At 37.8% G+C, this 17,402-nt stretch overlaps 1 protein-coding gene across 1 annotated transcript in view; it reads left to right on the top strand.

The window, feature by feature from the left end:
* The window catches only part of COL25A1 (collagen type XXV alpha 1 chain), a 463,430-nt gene that overhangs the window by 299,845 nt on the left and 146,183 nt on the right, over positions 1–17,402 (top strand). The window contains exons 6-7 of the mRNA XM_067036470.1: positions 6,853–6,879; positions 7,021–7,047. Of these exons, the coding sequence (XP_066892571.1) occupies positions 6,853–6,879; positions 7,021–7,047 (54 nt within the window). The remainder of the gene's footprint in view (positions 1–6,852; positions 6,880–7,020; positions 7,048–17,402) is intronic.

Genomic DNA, 17,402 nt, shown 5'->3' with positions numbered 1-17,402 from the left:
CTTATGTATAGGAACTCCTACATTTTCATGTTAGGTTTTCCGTAAAAAGCTTTACATTTACACATTACTAGCTGAAGTTATTTGCAAAGTTGGAAGTCTGTGAAACAAACAAACAAAAAAATTGGTCATTTGAGAAAGAATTGTCCCTAAAAATATATTATGCCAGTAAAGCAGAAAACGATATATATGAGTCCAAGGTTGAGGTATACACTTGGAAGAACACATGTTCACATTTTAGTGAGAGGTGAACCTATGCAAACTGCAATTTATTCAGAAGCAAGGTAGATTTATCTACATGTTAATAGCTAGGGTCCCTATTTTTCCACTAAATAGTAGATTTTTCCATTGCTAATACTATTTGCAGTATGATTTTGTGCAGTTTCAGATATGTGCTAAGAACCAAGATACCAAATTCAGTTTCTTCGTGCCTGTATGATTTGAGTATCTATCTCATTGGCACGATGGACCAAGTTAATGATACAGTCAGGGACGTATCTTGCCATCAGTAGAACTGAGGCTTCTGTCCTACTGTTCAAGGGAACCTTGGATTCTTTGTGTTTCCTTCCTCCCTGGGAGACTGTGAATATTGATAAAGTAATGTTTGCAAGGGTGCCTGAGCACACAGACATCAAACGTGCAGTGGCTACTGAGGTTGTGCTGTGCTTCTAGAGAACGACCGTGCAGCAGACTCTGTCTTCTTTATCCTTAAAAGATTAAGGAAATTATGGCTTTTAAAATATAGTAATTCCATGTTAAGTTTACAGTTTAAAAAGTAGAGGAAGGGAATGTACTTTATTCATAAGTTAACATTAAAAGAAGGATGGCTTCTGCATGGTGGCAGCACAGTATGGCCGCCATATTATATTATCACCCATGCTCCTTTTACCCAACAGTGATGATAGAGAATTCTGTCTTTCTCTCTCTCTCTCTCTCTCAGCTATTTCTGATTAGGTCAGCCAAATCTGCTAATACTCTGCTTGGATTTGAAAAACATCCCTAAAACTAGATTTCACACTTTATATGGTTCACTTGGCTCTGGAGCTGCTGTGTTTATCAGGATTGAATCAGCTTAGACCAACACTTTTCTTCAAATGCACTAAATTGTGAACTTCAAGTGAACAGAACTTCTTCAGCCATGTTGATGATCTGTCAATGGCCCCCATGTCCAATCAGTTAACTTTGCTGTTGGTTCTGCCTCAGAAATATCTTGTAAATCTAGAACTTTTCCTGTGTCCTGATTGTCGTGATCTTAATTCAGATCTTTGCCATCTCTCCCTTGGACCAAGGCAACAACTTCCTAAGAAGAATAGCATTCCATGCTCTCTGAGTTCCATAAGGCACACTTGATCTCGGCACCCCCTTGTTAAATCGATGACAGAACCAACCCAGGGACCTGGGTGTTGTTAGCCGGTCTTCCCAAATCTCTTTCCTGCTATTCCCCATCTCCACTCTCCACACCACATATGATCTTACCACTCTGAACTCCTCATCTGATGGCAGGATGTCCTCTCACATGTCTGCACATTCACCCCTTCTGCCTGAAGAGCCTCACTCCTCCCCAGTCCCCCTTATCCCGGCCAACTTTCAAGAGCCAGTTCCAATGTCATCTTTTAAATTCCTGTTCTCCTACCTTCATTCCTCTCTGTACTCCTACAACACAGCATTTATTCTACTAGTTATAATTATATTTACATGTCCATCCTCCAGACTCAGAGCACATTGCCTGGCTGATAGTTGACCATAAATGCTTAGAATATGAAACTTGCATTTCCTCATAATTCCACAGGAATGCAAAGATTCATCAGAACAAGGATTGTTATATTTCAAAAATACAAATGATCTATACTTTTCTGGGATAGAAATCATAACTTCATTCATATTTCAGCAGCTCTGGCTGCCAGGAATTTCCATGGTTTACTCCCTTTCCATTTTTCTACCTTTAGCGGAATTTAATTTTGTTTTCATGATTGCCGTCTTGTAAAAGTCATTCCCTTTTTAGCTGTTGCCAGTTCAAAGTAGACAAAATTTACAGTTCTAGTGAGTAAAAGTCCTTTATTGGGCCATCCAACCCCTATGACTATATCTGTCTTTTCCAGCTATATTTCAATTACTTTTATGTGGATTGAAATCCAATATTTTCCTGAATCTCATTTTTTGTTCCACTTAATTCCTGTACTTTTCATTTGGTTTTTATCATTTAATTGAAATAGATAATAGTGCATGGAAAAAGAGGTAAAGCCTTAGTTGTTTGGATAGAAATAGAATTCAGGAGATTAAAATTATTATAGACCCACATTAAAGGCTTGATACAAATAGGTTACTACTAAGTTCTGTATTTGAAGTCATTTGAATAGGAGCTAATTTGAAGTTTGCCACTGAAATTTATAAATACTTTGGTATTAATAAATTAATACCATTAATTTACTATTAATTAGTAAATTAATAACTAACAACACTCTAAAAGAAACTCTCCAACTACTAACAACACTAATAATAAAGACATTGTTAGCACCTTTGAAATTTATGTAATTAGAGCTAATTATGTAAAACTAATTAGAAAGATCATTTCAAGTATTCTTATTTATTTATTAAAGTGGACATTATAAAAGATCTGACTCCAACGTACTAGACCAGACCAGAAGGACAGGAGTCCTAAAAGAAGCCTCATATGAGGCTGTGACTCACTATTCACTTAATTGTGACCAGTAATTTTACATATTTCCTTCCCATTGACCTCAACCTTGTTTTAGCAACAGGCTTTTACCTTCAAATAGTTAACAACCAGCCACTGATGCTGATACCTGGACAACACATATGCCCACTGAATATTAGATCGTTAACTTGGTGTAGTTGGAAGCAGCAAAATGCCAGAGTAAAATAATCTCTGATTCAAATAATTCATTAATTTGTATTGCTGCCTCTCCTGTAGTTAATACCAGAAAGTTTTGTTTTGCTTTACTCTAAAGACAAAAAAAAAAAAATAACTTAAATCATGCCCCAGCTTTAATTTTAAAAGTTAATCAAAGAAACCTTTCTTTCAATTGTAATGTTTTCACTTTAAAAAGAATCATGGCTCCCCAATTTTGAAATACTATCTGTGCTTAGTAAGGTAGCTCCCGTTTTTCTACATATTTAACCCATGTTTGCAGTGAAAGGGTCCAGCTTAGAAATAAGAGTGGGATTTTACTCAGAGCAGAAGAAAACACCTGCCATTAAACCCGAGAGCACAAGTGGGGCCTGGGGTGTCCGAAGCAGCCGCCACAGCTGTGGATGGAGGTTGACCTCTGCTTCGGTTCTGCATTGAGCTGGCAGGTGCCAGGACGCCATTCTGTCTACTCAAAAATACCCCCTTTTGAAGCAGCAGTATTTATTACTCAATTGTAAATGCAAATTTTCATGTGTTCATGAATTAAGCATCCTTGCTTATGGCAAGCTGTCTGAAGAGCTCTAGAGGACACATGTGGCTTTAGCATTAGTAATTGGACTTTGGGGAAAAGACTCATCTCTGTTCCCCACTGTAAAATAATTTCATAAAAGTTTTGACCTCAAACATGCCATATCACCTAACAAAGTCCCTTTGGGGGACTGGTACAATGAGAGCCTTGGCCTCTGAAATCTCACAAGCAAAAGCAAACTAAACTTTAAAGAGGAGAAGCTTTTGATGGGTGTTGGGGAGAGGGGCTGGGAACAAGTCCACTGTAATTGTAAGTGACCTTACAGTAGCTGGATTTTCTAGGGGTCATTTTTCTTAACACCAGTATAAGAGAAGTGTTTGACTTTGGCAACAGGCTATTTAGCTTTTCTATTTTAGCTGTTTAGCTATTTAGCTAAACAGCCTGTTTAGCTTTTCTAAATCAGCATGTCACACCATATCCTCTACCAATGCTTAGAACATTGCCAAACTCTTCATAGGCATTCAACAAATGTATATAAAGATCTAATTAGAGTTAAACAACATGCTACTTAATTAAATCAAAACAAGAATCTCCACTGCATTTCTTAACTTGATGGTAGGTGTCCTCTCACTCTTTTCTTTGGGTTGACTCTGCACCACCAAAAATAAAATCCTACTTGTAGAGCATTAGTGAGCATTTTGTGCGTGACAAGAATGACCAATAAATTTCTTAAACTTAATTTTACAGAGTTACACAGACAGACTGTACTCATGACTCACTGCTTGATTCGCTGAGAACATTAAGAAAAATAATTCTCTTAGCTCCCCTTTTTAATGGCAAAATTATTTGGGGGGTTAAGAAAGAACAGGATTTATTTAGTTGTTTCCATTATCTTGGCCCCCTCTCCCTCTCCCAGATGCTCTACAATTCCTCTTTCCTGCATTTTGAACTTGAGATGTTGAGGCCACTGTCCATGACACTATGAAAAAGGCAATTGGGGAAATTCCCTGGCGGTCCAGTGGTTAGAACTCAGTGCTTCCACAGCAGGGGGCATGTTTGGTCCCTGGTTGGGGAAATAAGATCCTGCAAATTGTGTGGCTCAGCCAAAAGAAAAAAAAAAGAAAAGAAGAAAGGGAAAAAAAAAAAAAGAAAAGAAAAAGGCAATTGGGAGGCATTCAAGAGGGCACCTGTTGAAAGCAGGCACCAGATACATGGACTTCAGTCTTCCTGAGAATCTAGTTCTAGATCTGTGCCTTAACACTTAGCATCACGATCCACTGCATTTAAAGTCACACAGACTAGCTTAAAGTCCTGGCTAACTTACTTACAAGAGGTGTAACCTTGAGAATCTTTGAGTTTTATTTCTGGCATCTGTAAAAGAAATATCATAAAACTTTGCTCATTAGGTTGGGAGAAGATTAAATGCAGTAACAGGTGAAAATTCTTTGTTGATGGTAAAATACACAAAATATAAGACATGATGTTCCTGTTATTGTTAATGTCATGATAACCTCACAGCTGTTAGAATTGCTGCAACTGAGAATGGGAATTTGGTACAGCTCCTCTGCAACTGATGTTTAGCAGCAGGTATTTTGGTAGGTGGAATATTCTTACATTCCCACCTGAAGTGAGATAGCAGTCCCCACTGGGGCCTCAGAAGGGGTACTTTGTTAGGACCTTGGCTTTACTCCTGTCTAGACTTGTCCTTGTCTCCCAAGCCTGCTAAAACGGAAGGTGAGAGATTGAAGGTAACTCTGAAATGCTCCACTTCCACAGGTGGGCTGAGCCCTGAGACATGACTTCATCTTTAAGAGCTAGGAAAAAAAAATACTGATGCCTCTAGAATTCATGTTTCCTGCTAGTATTTTTGTTCAAAAGTAAAGAAAATCTCAGTGTGGCTTAAGAATAGACAGCTGTCCAACAAAATAGAAATTTCCTAAAAGACCCACATATATATGGTCATCTGATTTATGACAAAGGTAACACTGTACTGTGATGGGGAAAAGAGGCATTTTCAATAAATGCTATTGGGTTAATTTGATATCCACACGGGGAAAAAAAGCATCTTGACTTTAACCTCACGTCATTCACAAAATCAGTTCTCCATGAATTCAGATCTAGATATGAAAGATAAAATAATAAAGCTTTTAGCTTTTAGAACAAACATAGAAGAACCTCTTTATGACCTTGAAGGAGGCAAAGATTTCTTAAGTGGAACAATAAAAGAGATAATCATAAAGAGAAAAAATGTTCAATTGAGTTTAAGAACTTCTATTCATCAAAAACATCTTTAAGAGAATGTAAACACAATATGCAGCGTGGGAGAATATGTTTGCAATAAATATATCCTTTTCTGACAAAAGACTCATATTCAGAGTGTGTAAAGAACTCCTATCTATCTATCTATCTGTCTGTCTGTCAACACAATGTATAATATGTAAAGAACTCTAGCAAATAATAGGAGAACTCAATAGAAAATGATGTGAACAGATACTTTACGGGATAGGATGCAAAATGGCCAATACATTTATTAAAAGGAGTTCAACTTAATTACTGGAGAAGTACAAATTAAAACACCGTGTGAAACTACTACACCTCCCACAAGAATGTCTAAAATGAAAAAGATGGAAAATACCAAGTATTGGTGATGATATAGAGGAACTGAAAATTCTCATACATTGCTAATGGAAGTTTAATTGTTAACCACATTGAAAAACTATTTGGCAATATCTACTAACTAGTAATCCAAACGTATGTATTGTCTAGAATGTAACAATTCCACTCCTAGATATACACCCAACAGAACTGTATTCAATTTTTCACCGAAAGACATATACTAGGATGTTTATTGCAGCACTATTTGTAATAACCAAGACCCAAAAACTCCTGGAAACAAACGGACATTAACAGTAGGATAAATGAATAAATAATTATTTATTCACACAGTGGAATATTATAAATCAGTAAAAACAAACAATCTACAACTACACACAAAATTTTGCATGAATTTCACCCATACTAAGCAAAAGAGGCTAAACACATAATGGATGATTCCATTTATATAAAGTACAAAAGCAGGTAAACTAATCTATTCTGCCAGAGGTCAGAATAGTGATTACTATTGTGGCAAGCAGGAACAAGGAACATCACAGCAGGGGCTTCTGGGTTCCTTTAGCTGGGTTCTACTTTCATTAGGTGCGTTTAGTTTGTGAAAATTTACTCAGCATATTATATACTTATGATATGTATACTTTCCTGTTTATGTATATAATACCATTTTCACATTCTAACCATATTACAATTATAGTTTAGAACCTAAAATTCCTTGAGAAACCTCACTGACAGGTACAACTCTGTGCCCTTTGCATGAATCTTGTGACTAACCCTAGCCTATCTATTTAAGCTACCATATATTTTGAAATTTATTTAAAATATATTTTTTTTCTCTTTATTTCAGGGCCCTCCTGGTCCAAAAGGTGATAAGGTAAGAAAATGTGTAGCAGGAACAAATTAAATTAGTGGTAATCCATACTGGCGTGACTTATACTATGTTACATTCAGATCTTTTTAATGAGCATCTACAGACTTTGTTCTAAAACTATCTTCTCATTTTCCTACTCTACAGGGAGAACAGGGCGATCAGGGACCTCGGGTAAGTTATACCCGTCCAATCCTGGGCAGAAAATTATTAATAGTTTTCAGCTCCAAACTCATTGAATTAAAGTAGCCCTGGCTTCATAACTGCCTTTGTGTCATGTGGTTTAGTAATGGCTGACAAAAATACCATACCACTTATAACCGAAATAGCCTTAATTGTAAGTAATGTTTGTATCTTGTTGCATTATCTTAACTTGATACCTGTAAATAGGACACTCTACAATAATGATTCCTACTGATTAAGGGCCAGAATCGCTACTAAAAGTCAGCAACCACCACCCTTCCGTTGACTATTGGGTCCTTCAGATTTGTATGCGTTGTTTTGTAATATAGAGGCCATGTGGATTCCTATTGCGTTTGGCCTTTTCCTGCAGTTAAACTTTATGTGCTATTGCATAAATATGTTATAGATGAAAATATTAATGCATTTTATATTTTTATTCATCATAAGTTTGAAAATACTTATTTGAATTTCTTATTCTTTATAGATTTTTAAGCAGATAAAAGGTGTAATATAATTTAACATTCCAGGGAGGAGGGGCATTCTTTTATTCTTCTCAAATGTGGCTCTTTTAACCATTATAACACAATGGTGAATGCTTTGTTTTTACCTTGGTAGTGCCAAGTCCTCTGCTTCACATCTGTGCCTTATTACCCAAATGTTCAGACATGCTGTTCCAATGATGTAGTGGCTCCGTGCAGACATACCTCTCAATTTTCTCATGTCACTATGCACAAAAGCGAGTATTTGGTTGAAGAGAGTCATGTCTTACAGTGGAAAAGCACATTTAAAACTTTCAGGTTGAAAACAGACACTGTGGAGGTTTTTTGTTAAATGCAGTCTGTGAAGTTAATTATTGAATTCATTTACACCACAGTAGAGGTTTTATTGCAAAAGGTATAGTCAATGCAAGCTTGAAAAGTTTGTAGTCTTATCCCTCCTGTTTATTAAACTAGATGAAAACTATGCTATGATTTACTTTCCTTTCTATTCTTCTGACATTTCTTCATATAGAGATAATGACTATGTCTCAGCATAGTCACAATGGCAGTTATTCTATCTGATGACCAGTTCAAAGTTTATCTTAATGGTCAAGGAGATTTAAACATCATGATATCTGTCATGGATGTGAATGGAATAAAATTCTCATAACCCTAAATGATTAGAATGTAGCCACTTGCTCCGTACGTGGTGATTATTTCACATGGCATGTCTCTATGTATTAAGTATTATTTCTTTCTACATGCAATATCAAAATCACTCAACTTGCCCTTTCCAGGTAAGAGGGAAACTGTTTCTATTCTGAGAAATCCTCTTTTGGCAAAGGAAGTGAAAGGGTGGTTCACAGCTTAGCTGTCAGCAGTGTGCACACAGTCCTCAGTTCCAAAAAGGTGTGTTGGCTTTCATCGTTCCAAAAAGTGATGATTGATTATAAAGCTAGGCCATATTTTCAGGAGGAAACCCGAAACCATGTGAAATTCACCTGGTTTCATGTTGCATTACAAACTCAGACTTGGACCGGGTTCCTTGCAAGTGTGGCCAAAGTTCATGAACTACTTTGACGAACCCAGACTGCCTTTCACACAGATTTCAGCCAGTTTTCACACTGACTGGGGCCAAGTTTCACACGATTCAGGGGCCACTTAGCATTTTAGCTGGAAAGTGGCAAAATTGATCCCATTTTCATTTGGATTTTGCTTTGTATTGAAGGAATTTGGATTGAACTCATAATGTCGGATGAATCTTTATGGATAAAAATTTAAATGTCCTGGGAGGCACACATGAATGGGATCATGAGAACTTACCGAATTGCCTGTCTTTTCTCAGATTCCTAATTTAGAAACAAGGCAGGTCACATTCAGTGATCTTAGAATTTTAAGATAAGTAGTGTCAGCTGCCTATTAGGAAATTCACATATCAAGAGGGCAAAATGAAGATTTTACATTTCCAGAAAAATCAAAAGTTAGTTAGAACTGGAAAAGTCTTCAATTTTAATGAAAATTAACTTTACCCACATCCTCTTTGGGCACACTCTTCCAGCTGATGCTGACAGAGGCTCTCTTTTTTAAAATGCAGATCTTTGTATTTGAATACCATTTCCATTTTCATCCTATCATAGATTTTTGAAATCTTTTACCATTTGTTCCAAGTAATTTATCTCTTTCCATAATTAACTTAACAATAAGATCTTACATCATTTTAGTTCTTTGTTAACTGACTTTCTACCGGGATCTATGCTGTTTTCTTGAACACGAGGTCCCTTTTTTTTCGTTTCTTTTTTGTTTTGTTTTTGGCTCACCAAGTGCCAGATAGGAATATATTAAGCCATATTATGTGAATCAAAGCAGGAAAAATTTGAAGATAAAATGCAAATTAAGAAGGTGAAACTATCTTGAAACACTTGGACATATATTTATCAATATATATTGAGCATCTACCATGTTCAAGGTACCCTACTTAATACTATAGAGACTATAAATGGGTCCACTTGCCTCTCTCTTCTACTATCAGCAAATTCAACCTATTCTCATCTCATGTTCTTGATCACTGCAGTAGTCTTCCAATTAATCTTGCTTCCATTCTTACCGTGTGCAATCCATTGCCTAAACAGCAACCAGAGACCATTGTATGCTGTAAATTAGATTATGCTGCTCCCTGTTTTAAACCTTAAAATGAAATCCAAATCACTTCTGGCCCTTGCTTACCTCTATAACCTCATCTCGAACTAGTCTCCCCCTCTACCCACTATGCTCCAGCCACTCTGTCATCCACATGTTCTTTAAACACAACACACTCCCGACTTGATGACTTTCTATTTGCTCTCTTCTGGTCTTGTGATTGGGTTCTTCTTATCATTGAGATTTTTCTCTCAAATACCTCTTTGGGGAGAACTTCCCTAACTACCCAATCTAAATCTGAGATTATCCTATTTTGTTTATTTATTTAATTGCTTCTTATCTGTAAAACATGCCTCTCCTTAAAACAAAAACTCCATGAGAGCAAGGACTTCTGTCTGTCTTGTTCATACCTCCATCACCAGAACAGTAAGGACTTAATGAATATTTGTTGAATGTTAGAATAAAATATTATCTCATCATTACTGCCTTCAAGCAGCTGATAATCTCATGGGTGCCTGAATAAGAAAACGATGTGGTTTTATGTTATATGCCTTAAATAGCCGTACTAAGAGATGCTAGATAATTGAACATTCTTCCACTTCAAAAAATAACTGCAGAAAAGGTGACACTTGAGCTAGGACTTGATACACGTGTAATCTTTAAAAGCTTAGATGAAGAACAAGACATTAAACATTCCAGGAAGAAGAAATAGTTCATACAATATTATACAAGCAGGAAATGACAGGATTCATTTAAGGAAAAATAATATTCCATTTGCCAAGGGAATAGGTTAAATATGGAAAGATTGTATCATATGAGGCTGAAATTTTTTTATTGAAATTACATCATGGAGCGTTTTGAATGTCTAGTGTGGTGGGCAATGAGGAACCACTGAAGAGTTTTGAGCATATCATTTGCTATATATTACCACTAGACTATTTAGTGTAATTACCAATTTTTCGTTTTTCTTTTCCTGAATCCCAGAGAAGGGAGGAGGCTGGGATTCTGTTGGGGGTTTTTTGGGGGTTTTTTTTTTGGCTGCGCCCGTGCGGCATGTGGGATCTTAGTTCCCTGACCATGGATCGAACCTGTGTCCCCTGCATTGGGAGTGCAGAGTCTTAACCACTGGACTACCAAGGAAGCCCACCAGATGTTCTTTATGAAAACGTATAAGGTAATAGTGTCCAGTATGGAAAGAAATTGGAAGAGACTGAAAGCATGGAGACCAAGTAGACCAGGAAACTATGTCAGTCATCTGGACGAGGTCATAAAAGTCTGGGCTATGAGAATAATGTCCAGTCCTCAGTGGAGAGATAAGCAGAGGGGATGGGCTGGCTCAGTCTGGAACATCAGGTATCACTGGAGGTACAGGGCCACACTGAGCAGAAAGTTCAGTATCAGAATGAGAAGCTCAGCAGTGGAGAGGGGCTAAGTTGGTGAGCCAAAGCCGAAATTCCAAAGGGGTCACCAGAATATTGGAGAAAGCTGTACGTCTGCAATGGGATTCCAAAGGAAAGTTGCATCATGTCATCAATAGGGTTTGCCACAAGCACCAAGCAAAAACCTGGGCAGACAAAGAGGGAAAACCAGGGTTGATACTAGTAGAGGAGAAATGGACAAAAGTGAAGTCTTGAAGCAGAAGGTGAGAGATGAATTTGATTTACATTGTGTTTACATCCAAAATCTGTGACCATGGCTGACGTTGTGATCATGTTAAATTTTTTAAAAAAAGAAGAGAAGCAGTCAGGGAGTCAAATTAAAAGGTACTGAGGCAAAAATTTAATACAAGTCTTATAGCTAATTGGATGTAAGAGCTGAAGTTGACAAAGAAGGTAAAGCTAGAGGTGACGTTTCTGGCTTGACTCCTTGATAACGTTGGCCAGAAGAGAGTCGGTAGGATAAATGATAAGTTGAATCCTAGTTATGCTGAATTTGCAATCTTCACGAATTATTCCATTGGAATAATGTAGCAAGCAGTTGGAAATATGAGACTAGAATGCAGAGGTGGTGTTGTAGCTGGAGGTAACAGCTACATAGCTGAACACCCCCAGAGCAAGAATTGAGACCCCAGGGAGCAAAGTGGAGGGTGAAAGAGTGAACATAGAGCCTCTTTAGAAATATCCACACTGGGGCTTCCCTGGTGGTGCAGTGGTTGAGAGTCCGCCTGCCGATGCAGGGGACACGGGTTCGAGCCGTGGTCCGGGAAGATCCCACATGCTGCAGAGCAACTAAGCCCGTGCACCACAGCTACTGAGGCTGCGCTCTAGAGCCCACGAGCCACAACTACTGAGCCTGTGAGGCACAGCTACTGAAGCCCGTGCGCCAAGAGCCCGTGCTCCACACCAAGAGAAGCCGCCGCAATGAGAAGCACGCGCACTGCAACGAAGAGTAGCCCCCACTTGGGGCAACTAGAGAAAGCCTTTGTGCAGCAACGAAGACCCAGTGCAGCCAAAAATAAATAAATTAGTTTAAAAAAAAATCTTAAAAAAAGGAAATATCCACCCTGAGGGAGTGGACTGAAAAGGAGCATCGGAAAAAGAGAGTGAGCATTCAAAAGAAAAACCAGGACATGCAATGTTTGAACAGTAGGCAGAACTACTTTATTTATTTATTCATTTATTTTTGGCTGCATTGGGTCTTCATTGCCTGCGGGTTTTCTCTAGTTGCAGTGAGCAGGGGCTACTCTTCGTTGCGGTGGGTGGGCTTCTGATTGCGGTGGCTTCTCTTGTTGCACAGCACAGGCTCTAGGAGCCTGGGCTTCAGTAGTTGTGGCATGCAGGCTCAGTAGTTGTGGTGCACGGGCTTAGCTGCTCTGCAGCATGTGGGATCCTCTGGGACCAGGGCTTGAACCCATGTCCCCTGCACTGGCAGGCGGATTCCCAACCACTGCACCACCAGGGAAGTCCCCTAGAACTACTTAAAAAAAAAAAAAAGTGAGGGTGGCCCACAAAACATTCTTAATTCAAAGAAAGCCACAGGGATGAGATCTATAAACCTTTTGGATTTGGTGTTCTGGAATCTTGGGATTGTAAGAGGGTGCGTTTTGTTCAGTAGTGAGAGGGAAAGTCAGATTGCAAGAAGTTAAAAGTAAATGGTAGGAAAGTTGACTATCTTTGAATAGTGTCGATGGCATATGATTTAATGCAGAAGAAACAGCTAACGTTTTTGGCATGAGCTTTCCGTCAGGGTACACTGAACCAATTTCAAGCCTACAATTTTAGGTATAATACAATCACCGTCGATATCATTTGGTTTTCTTCTACAAGACACTGAGGGTTAGATTTCCACAGATGGATGCGTCCTGACATTAGAATTGCACTTCCCTCCTTGATTCTTGGGGAGACGTCATTACAGATTTGCTCTTAATCTTCAGTTCATTTCTGCAGTCAAACGCTGCACCTCAGCAGTTAGGCCTCTCGGCTCTATGGTTAGGAGGGTGTTTTTTCTGTGCTGTCAGCTACCATGTCCATGCTCAGTTTTCTTCATTTCATCCTCATAGGTTTGTATTACAGAGTTTTGAGGCTAATCCTTTATTCTGTATTCAAGCCGAGATTGAAGACCCGCCGGAAGGGAGCTGTAGGGGGATTCGTAGACTGAACGAAAGTTGGACTGAGAAATGATACCTCATGAAATAACTACAATTGCTCATTACTTAGAGTCGTACAGCTTGCAGAACACCTTTCTAGGCAAGATACACACATCGTCTCTAAGCCTTCCTACAGTTCAGCAAAATAGATTATCAGGGAAGAAAATATAGGAAAAGTGAACACAATAGAGTGAGATGATTATATCCACATGGGCTGGAGTCAGGCTGGATAAGGATCAATTCTAACTGCCACTGTCTCCATGGTTATGAGAAGGATTAAATAAAATAATGTATGAAAAATCTATAATAAGCCCTCAGCAGATCATAGTTGATTATTCTCCTCAAGTTTCACATGAAGAATCTGGGGTAAAGTAAATTGCCCAGTTCACATGATTTGTTAAGTGGTAGAAATGGGATTCAAACCCAGCTCTCTCAGCCTCTGGTCTGTGCTCCTCCCGCGGGGTCACGCTGCTTCCCTATCAATCAAGTAGTTGGTATAGTCATCAACCTCAATGTGAAACAATAGAGTTTACCAAAATATGCGTGGCTCAACTTATAACCTCAATAATAATGATAAATAATTTTCATTGAGTTCTTAAAATATGCCAACCACTCTGTGAAGATATGTATTATTTCAACAACTCTATAAAATAGTTACTTTTGTTATTTCCATTTAATAGATGAGGAAACCAAGATTCAGAAAGTTTAAATATTTCATCGAAGAAAACAGAGCCAGCCAGTGGCAGAGCCAGGATTTAAGCCTCAGTACTCACAAATTACATTTTCCATGTACCCTCAAAAGTAACTCAAAAGTGATTTAGTAGCACAAATTTTAACATGACCTTTTTTTTTTTTTTTTCTGATGAGGATTGAGCTCACACAGATTAAGTGACTTGATCTAGTTCTTTCACACACATCTACCAAAAGACAGTGCTGGGACTCAAACACAAATGTCAAGTTCTGCCCTCTTTCCACAATGCCAAGCTGCCTCCAAATGGTTGCTAGGACTCTCTTCAACTTTAAGAGTTCATGCCTTTGTGAATCAGCTTGCAAATGTTGGGGAGCACAAATGAAAACAGGTGCATCTTTTTCCTTTGCAAGCATGACAGTCACAATCTTTACAATTCATGCACTGCCAACCTTCCAAAAACCAAAGGAATGGACGAATGCCACTTAGCAACAGCTTAGAATCTCTCCTCATGAAGCATAGGGAGGCAGGGTGATGCTGACCCTTGTCCAAGGCATGTCAGGATACCCAGTAAGCTTGCTGTGATACAGTTTCACTTCTCAGCTCAAGGGCACCAATTTGAAAATTGTATCATAGCAAGATCCTGGTGTATTTGCTCTTAGTGCCTTTTTTCTTCAGGATAACCAAACGAACAAAGTCTGTTTTCCTCAATTCATAATGCTGTGCTTATATGTTCTACAAGGTATTTTGTTGATTCTGCTTTTATTCTGAGCTTCTCTTTGCAAAAGAGATTGAGTTATATTTCCTTGATCAGTAGCCAAACCTGAATGTCAAGTGTAAAAGACTCAGGACTCTCCAGGATTTTCCCATTGTCGTCTGCACACCCTACTACTATCCCTCTCTCCTTCATTATTAAAGAGGGCTTGTTGCCCAGTTCATTAGGGCCTCTGCCCTCATCATGAACCACAGCCCTGGGCTTTGATGTTAAATGACTCAGATTTCTCTTCTCTATCTTAGTGACTTAAAAAACATAGCCTTAAACATAAGCAAAGCTATTTTAATGTTTAATACTGTCTTTTTAAATTAAGGTATTATGTTGTTATGAAATTGTGGTAAATGTGTTAGTCAAACTTAGGCAATAAAATGAGCAAGCATCATGAAGTTATCTTTTGACTATAAATTAATCTTCTAATCAGGTGGTTACCATCACCTTGCCAAATAACACAGAGGCCTGATAAATAAAAGATTTAGTGGTTATTGGTCTCAATATCATCAGCCAACAGCTGGTTTTAAATGATCCTGAGCTCTCACAGTTTCAATAAGCCACCCAGGAGCTCTGTTTAACTATTTTCATAAAATTCTTTTCTCTTCCCAGTGTATTCAAGTAAATTTTCATAACAGCTGGGACTATGCAAAACTGATAGCATCTTAAAAACATCTTCAGCAAGACAGATTAAGTTCCAGAAAAGGAAAGCATTTAGAAGTTTATTTTATTATCTTAACCTTTGTTGACTTGAATGATTAAACAGATTCTTTGGCTCTGCTAAAGCATTTAGACCTGGATATTAATTTGATGTTCTTATTTACTTAACCCTTGCCTTTCTCTTTAGCCCTAATGAATATACTACTCATTTGGTACTGAATGTATTGCTTGTGAAAAGGGAATGGAAAGAAATAAACTGTGAGAAAATGATTTTAATGATTTCCAGAAGTGGGAGAAGTTGGCATGGAAACAGCAAGCTCGTTAAAATTTGCAAACGTTCTTGTTATATTTTATAATCAGAGTTCTCTTTTAAGTGTTCTGTCTGTCATACTTCAAACCACTAAGAGCCCAGGAGCATTTGTAAATTTGTCCTAATGTAGGTTAATTTAAGGGATAAATTATTTTTGCAAACAACTGTTGGTATGTAGACAATATTTCCCTTGGAATTCAGTGTTGCAAATTATATCTCAGTTATTGATTGTATAGCTGAGCCCATTAAGGAAAAAAAATAGATATTATGAAAAGTTGAGGAAGTGACTTTACCTATTTTACATCACTTTAAATCTTAAAATTTTTGTCTAATGTGAAGTCTTATACAAAGAAATCTATATATATAGTAATCCAGTGGGATAAGTTTTTATACAGACTTCTGGAAGTTAAAGCGAGTATTTAGGGCTTCCCTGGTGGCGCAGTGGTTGAGAGTCCGCCTGCCGATGCAGGGGACACGGGTTCGAGCCCCAGTCCGGGGAAGATCCCACATGCCGCGGAGCGGCTGGGCCCGTGAGCCATGGCCGCTGAGCCTGCGGGTCCGGAGCCTGTGCTCCGCAACGGGAGAGGTCACAACAGTGAGAGGCCCACGTACCGCAAAAAAAGAAAAAAAAGAAAAAAAAAAAGCGAGTATTTCACAAAACCCTTATAATTACACACACACACGCACACACACACGCACACTAGTCGAAAGTCTGAGGTTTGAGGCCTTAACTGAAAATTCTATCAATGACCATAGATGTATTACAATAAAACCAAAATCCATTCCAAGTATCTCCTCTGACAAGGAATTCTGGAGAATGATGCCACCCAGTTTAAATAGCTGTTGCATTTCCTTTTAGTCGCTTTTAGCGCAGTGACCTTCACATTAAAATAGCTACTCATTATATTTCATGAAGTAAATATTTCATTTGTCCACACTTGTACTCATTGCTCATATCAAATGCAATATTCTTCTTTTTACTTATTTTACTTTTTTTTCATGGTTTATATATCTGGACCTTACAGTCTTTTCAGGCTAATGTGCACCATTTCACATTTTTCTTGAAAGTGAATGGAATGAAAGATTTTTAATGAAAAATATATGTATGTATATTTAATATTATTACATTTATATTTCTTTTGTTTGAATTTTGCAAGTGCTGCTTTCTGTGAAATGTTTTCTAAATAATTCCAGGAATTCCTTGATAAAAAAATGATCTTTTCTGAACCTCAAAACTATACAGATGATTTTATTCTCTTTGTCTTATATTTAAGCAAGATAGTTTTCACATGAATTCAAACATAAGAGTATTAGGTTTATTAATCCGTATACTATGGAGTTATGATTTGCATTAATGCCTGCAACTGAAGCATATAATAAAATGTGAAGGGAAAAACAGATTTGTGGTTGGTGACTTTCAATATTACATAAGAAAGAGAAAGTAAACCTTTAGGTAAATATATTAAAATCTGTATTTGAAATGGACAAAAAAACGCCAAAATACTATAGTTGGTAATATCTATAAATAAAGACCATATTGCAAATAGGAAATACAGCAATTTATAAGCAGTTTACACCAGCAAAATCCAACACAATTACCACTATTCCTTTTCTATCACTCCCAAATGCAGAATTATAATTGCAACAGAATGTTAGAGGTGGATTAACTAAATAGAAATCAAGAAAGTATGAAACAGCAGATTTTTAATGGTGCATCAGGATTC

This window comes from Kogia breviceps, chromosome 6, assembly GCF_026419965.1.
Source record: "Kogia breviceps isolate mKogBre1 chromosome 6, mKogBre1 haplotype 1, whole genome shotgun sequence".
Lineage (NCBI taxonomy): Eukaryota > Metazoa > Chordata > Mammalia > Artiodactyla > Physeteridae > Kogia > Kogia breviceps.
Note: the sequence above shows the minus strand (reverse complement) of the source record. Positions and strands in the feature narration are given on the sequence as shown.